Here is a 6,043-nt window from a genome sequence, read left to right as displayed (position 1 = left end):
CCATGGTAGCAAAATTAGAGACCTATTGTTGAAACTTGGGGAAATTACAGACAGAAGAAGCCTTAGTCCCTGAATACATGCATAAATAGAAACAGCTTTCTCCAACACACACACCCTCATTCCACTGCTCATACACATTGGACTGTGACATGAGCAAGAAATAAACCTTCATTTAATTAATCCCCTGAGATTTAGGGGTTATTTATTAGCAATTAGTATATACAGACTAATGTAGGTAGGAACTTAATAACTGCTTGAAAAATCAAGAGATTTCCTGTAAGGTTCCTAGCAACAACTTGGCAAGTGGGCTAAGTCGCCATGAAAACAAAGTAAACACTGTTTCCTTCCAACTCATATTCTCCCCAGAAACAACTTATTTCCTTAGATTGTTTGATTTGAAGAGTTTAAATAGTTTTGTTATTGATGATAACAAATACAGAACATGTCTAATAAATGGCTGTCTTGGCACCTCAGCATGAGAATTCAGCCATTTCCTGTGAGATGCACATACTTAGACCAGCTCAAGTACTTTATTCATGGTTCTTCTAAAACATGTATTTACAAATTGTGTTAGGCTCTTTATGAATGGGCAAAGATAAATAACAGATGTTCCCTGCCCTGATGAGTCCAGGAAAGGAGAGGAGATGTAAACAGCCTTCTAAATGCAACAGTAAGCAAAATGGCCCCTAAGCTGAACATGGTAAAGGCCATTGGACTGAGTCTGCAGAGGTGGATCTATTCTGCACCCCGCTCATCCTATAAATATGAGCAAGTCCCTGGCCCTTTCTTGAGCCTGAATTCCTCCTCAGTAAATGGCCAGTTTAGACCAATCTAAGGATGGCAAATACATAGCACGTGAGCTGCATGTGTTAGTCACAGCACTTCTTCTGAGGTGTGTGGACACGGCCTTGGAATACTATGCAACGCAGAACTCCAGCCCACTGTTAATCAGTGAAGCCTACTGGCCATCCCTGAACACAGCATTTTCTAGGTATTCATCAAGCTTCTCTGTGACAAAAGTCAGAAGCCAGGAGAAGGTCCTAAAGGGATACACCCGAGATCAGAAAGAGCTAAGACTAGAGGCTTTGTAGAAAAGCCAGATCACTTTCAGAGACAGCTCAGTTGGGGTCCCCAGGTTTCTCCACAGCATAGTGGTTAAGAACACAGACTTGGGAACCAGACTACCTGGGTCTGAACCCAGATTCCACTTATCAACTGTCAAAGCTTGGGCAAGTTACTTATGCTCTCTGTGCCTCAGTTTCCTCCATTGCTTATTTAAGATAAAATGGGCTATTATTCATAAAACATTTGGGACAGTGGCTGGTGTGTGTAGCTGTTATGTAATGTTTGTTAAATAAATTATCTACTGAGCATCACAGTGTTTCCTCACCCCAGGGTACGGTGAGAGGGTAGCAATGAGTCTGGGAGCTGGAGGTTCTGGTTAAATGTTTAAGTGAGGAGTTCCTAGTCCAGATGAGTGAGACTGGACATGGGGAGCTCCTGACCTCATCCTGGTACCCTAAATCACCTCTGATCTCCAGACAAACAGATTCTGAACCTCCCCAAATGGTCACAGGCCACATCCCAGCCTTTAGATCTTGAACTAAGTGCGCAACAGTACCCCCAGGCCCTGTGCTGTAGCCTATATCAAAGGAAGGGCTTATATCAAAGGAGTTAAATGTATTGCCACTGGGAATAGAAGGCAATTTCCTCCCTGAAATCTTGGCTCTCCATGCTTCCCTCACTCCACCCTCAACAAATGTTCAGGATATGAAATTGCTGAGGCATCACTGCTTCCTACTTCCCTTTGTAATCTTGGTTCCCTTATTTTAAGAAATACTTTGCCTTGAAGGTCATTTCTCACCACCACCTCAGCCCAGGAGCTTCAGAAGCCCCTACCAGGCAAGTTCTCCTCCTGCAGCAGCTCCCTCAACCCAGGAGGATGAAAGTCTCCATGGCTGCCATCTCCCTCTTCCTCCTCCTCCTCATCACCGGTGCCCTGGTGTCCACGGCTAAATCCTCTTCACGTGAGTGCAATACCTTGTGTTCCTTCCATCCTGGCCCCTGTGAGGAAAGAAGCAGGAGTAAAGTTGCTGGAGAGACAAGGAGGAGGTCTGGGATCTTCTGAAATTGGTTTTGTCCTCACCCTCCCGGGACTAGTCCCCCCTCCTGCCAAGGCCATGGAGTGAACCTGCCTCTCCACTCCCTCAGTTCATCTCTCTTTGCCATTAAGTAAGAGTAGCCCACCTCATTTGGGGGACATTATCCCCAGGGATACAGAGGAGTCATTTGTCTGCTTGCCCTCTGAGATTGGGGCTGCCAGCTTCCAGGGTCAGCCCTACACAAAGGTGTGACCTTGCTTAGGTATGGGCTGAGGGCGACCACAACAGTGGGGGTCTCACCTCGGTCACCTTTTTCCAGCTTATTTCTTAGGATGAGCTGCCTTTACACACAACCAAAACCATGCCTCACCCTTCATCTTTACCTCAGCTTCTTCTCAGAAACTGGGAGGAAATAGAGGGGGTTGTTGAAATAAAGCCAGTCTAAAATTAGTGGTAATCTGGACAGTTCGACCTGCCTCTCTGAGAAGATGTGTGGATCTCAGAGGAATAGGTTGAGACTGGTCTCAGGAACCAGTGGACCCTTATTCCATTCTTTGGAGACAGAGGATGCTACCTGGAATGGAACTGGATAAAAGACCCAGCTGTTCCCTTCCCACCCAAGCATCCAGCTGCCCCTCTGCAACCTCAGAGGCCACTGCCAACACACGCAGGGTTCTGTCCAGGCTGAGCACATAACATGCACACCCCCAACACTCCACTCCGTGACTGCAGTGCCTACTTGTTTCTCCAGGGCCCTCGTTCTGAAGTAACCTTCCTGCTACCTCCATAATTGAAGCTTGAAGGAACGGATTATTTCCAGTCACTCTCTTGCACCTGCTATAAGAGCCATGAAATTTTAGAAATCAGAAAGTAACTGAAAAGTTCACCTAATCCAGTGATGTCTAACATTTTTTAGACCAGGGAACCTTTCTTCCAGCAAAAGCTTACTCAGACACAGCAAAAAAGGGCTGAATGGGATACTATCTCTAAAACTACTCCCAAATGCATCAGTACCTCTGAAATAGTCCCCAAAGCCCCAAGACCCCCAGAAACTCAGTGTAAAAACCACCAATCCAGTCCAACAGGCTCATTGACAGAGGAGGAAACAGAGAGGGCATATGGCCAGCAAAGGCAAGAGAGGTTGGGACCTGGGTATCCTGATTCCCTTGGTGTCCTTGGGCCTTGGTGTTGGCTTCCTTCTTTGCAGGACAGGGGTTTAATTGGGACACAGGCAAAACCCCATTTTCCCAATCTCCCAGATTGGGAAGGGCTGGGTCTGCACTCCCAGCTGGCGTGTGTCCCTGTCTCTATTGGCATTTCTTCCGAATATCCCTCCTCTTTGGAACACCTGTGCGAGCCTGCCCCACAGGGATGGTGTGTACTCACTGAGAAGATTTGGGCTTTGCTAATCTTCAATCTGGAGTTGAAGGTCATCAGCCAGTCTTTCTAGGAGAGGTTGAAGAACAGGAAAGAGGGTGATTGTGGATGCAGGAGGAGGGAGAGAGGAGCCGGAGGACCGAGTGTCTGCACAACCCTCCCTCCAAATTCTGTGAGGCCACCTCCTCCTCCTTTCCCTCTTCCACCCTCTATAGTGCAGAAGCAGCCAGAAGCTCTGGCTTTTAGCAGAGAACCCAGTGTCCACTTCCCTCCCTGCTCTCTCCTCAGGAGGACCTTACCACCCGGCCGAGTGCTGCTTCAACTACATTGCCCAGGCAATCGCACGTCATCGGATCACGGGTTATTATGAGACCAGCAGCCAGTGCTCCAGGCCCGGAGTGGTGTAGGTGGCACCCACACACCATATACCAGGGGACAGGAAGCCTGCAAGCCCTGGGGGATAGGGAGGAACTGGAGTGGGGACTCCCCAAAGCACCTCTCAGGTGCAGTGACAGGCAGCAGAGGGGAAACCTGGGGGCTTTCTGACCTGGCTGAGCCTGTGGGGAACCAGGAGGAAGCTGAGCCCATGCATGGGGAGGCATCAGGGGAGGGGAAGGGAAGGCAGGAGGGCACTTCCAGGGGCAGGAGAAGCATGGAGATGGGTCCAGGGGCCCTGAGGGGGTGGAGAGCATGTCTCAGGAGACTGGTCTTGAGCTGCCTCTGACAAAGAAAGGAGAAACAGCCTAGATGGGTGAGGAATCTGGGAGGCTGACCGGCTCACACTTCACTGCTTGATGCCTCAGTCTGTAACCCTTCTCCCTTTCGCTCCATAGCTTCATCACCAAAAAGGGCCATTCCATATGTGCCAACCCCAGTGACGTCTGGGTCCAGGACTACATCAAGGACCTGGAGGAGAAATGAGCTGGCCATCTGAAGAAGAGGCCAAGGCCCCCCTCTCAGTCCCAATGCTCAGCCCCAGACACCTTCTGGGAGCTGCCCTGCCTTGAATTAAAGACCTAGAATTTATGCCCTCCCTGTCCTCATTCATTTCTACCAGATCTACTCTTTGGAGCCCAGCTTGGCGGCACTCTTGGCATCAGGCTTTGCTCTACAGAAATGTGGTCAGCCCTAGATGCAAAAAAACAGGTCAGGCCTGTGATGGGGGTGGCGGGAAGCTAAGGCCACCTTTACATAATAATCATCATGATGATAACAGATACCATTGTCTTACCACTTTCTACCTTTCAAGCAGTCTGCTAAACAGTCTAAGTGTATTATCTTATTTATATAAGCTACACAAGTGTAATGCTAAGAACTATCACCTGATTTTGCAGGTAAATCTTCACAAAGTCTTCGTAGCAGCCAAATTTCAAAGTCCTTTGTTCTGTGCTGCTCCCAAGGCCCTTGTTCCCAGCTATCTGGGATAAGAATGATTTTATCCAAACCTTCCCCCTCCACTTGCATACATCAGGTTGTACTATATTGTTATGCCCATTTTTGTGTCCTCCACCAAGGCCTAACAGAAAGCCTGGCCCATACCAGGTACTCAGGAAATGGATGGACTGATGGTTGGATAGAAAGATACAGGAATCAAGAGGATGCTATGCTCCATGAATAATACCCAGCTGCCCCCAAAAGCTCTCAGACCCATCTTCGGGGTTCAAGGAGGAGATCCTCTTCCTCAGAGTAAGACCATGGCCAGTGTAGGTACAGTGCCCACCCTTCCCAGGCCACCATCTTCCACACACCAGGGCCAAGAAGATACTTATATGCTAAAGGTACAACCAGGCTTCCTCAGACCTCCTCACCTCCAAAAACAATGGTCAAGGGGGTACGCAAATACATACATACTACCGTCCTAAAAAGCCATAGTGTCACCACCACTGCCTTGAACCCACCAGGACGAAATGCATTATATAGTTTTTCCCTATTCATGAGCAGTCATGCAAAACAGCAAGCCCCATAAGGATCTTCATACGCCCCTGCCTCAGTCTACTTTCATTTACTGAAACGCACCCCACTATGCCTCTAAAGCGCCTGCCAAAATCCCCTATATCTTCCATGTCTTCTCTGAATTCTACCTTCAATCCCTGGAATGGGGTCCTGAGGCAGTCTGAAGAGAGAAGACGCGGAGGGGCAGGTCAGCCCCAGTCAAGGCCCCTGGCCGAGAAGCTCAGAAACACCGAAGAGATTATCACGTGCGTGGGGTTGGAGCGCCCTCTGCTTGCCGTGATTGGCCGCGGTAGCTGGTTGGATAAACCCATATCGCAGGCAAGCAGGAGGGCTGGCCAACTAGATCTAAAGGTGGTTCAGAGTCCAAGGTCCAAAGAGATAAAAGAACATTAACGAATAAGCCAAAGACCTCAGCAATAAATGAGGACTCAAGGATCGCACATTGTTTTTTCTCAGTATTACTAACACAATCTGTGACGGGAAAAGGTGTGAGTTGAGCCATGTGTCCTTAGACTGGGGATGGGAGGCATCCTTTTCAGAGGCCTAAACCCTATCCTCGCTCCAGTCTGTGATCTCTCTAATCCTGCTTTATTTTCACCCTCCCAAAGACC

The 6,043-nt window shown here is 48.6% G+C and overlaps 1 protein-coding gene across 1 annotated transcript; it reads left to right on the top strand.

The window, feature by feature from the left end:
* The first annotated feature begins 1,873 nt into the window (after positions 1 to 1,873).
* On the top strand, positions 1,874 to 4,505 carry LOC122206681 (C-C motif chemokine 14-like). Its single transcript, XM_042916094.1, has 3 exons — positions 1,874 to 2,027; positions 3,768 to 3,882; positions 4,313 to 4,505. Exons 1-3 carry the CDS (start codon positions 1,943 to 1,945, stop codon positions 4,398 to 4,400), a joined length of 288 nt encoding a protein of 95 aa, XP_042772028.1. The 5' UTR covers positions 1,874 to 1,942; the 3' UTR covers positions 4,401 to 4,505.
* Positions 4,506 to 6,043: the final 1,538 nt, after the last annotated feature.

The sequence above is a fragment of the Panthera leo genome, chromosome E1 (genome assembly GCF_018350215.1).
Source record: "Panthera leo isolate Ple1 chromosome E1, P.leo_Ple1_pat1.1, whole genome shotgun sequence".
In the NCBI taxonomy this organism is placed as follows: Eukaryota; Metazoa; Chordata; class Mammalia; order Carnivora; family Felidae; genus Panthera; species Panthera leo.
Note: the sequence above shows the minus strand (reverse complement) of the source record. Positions and strands in the feature narration are given on the sequence as shown.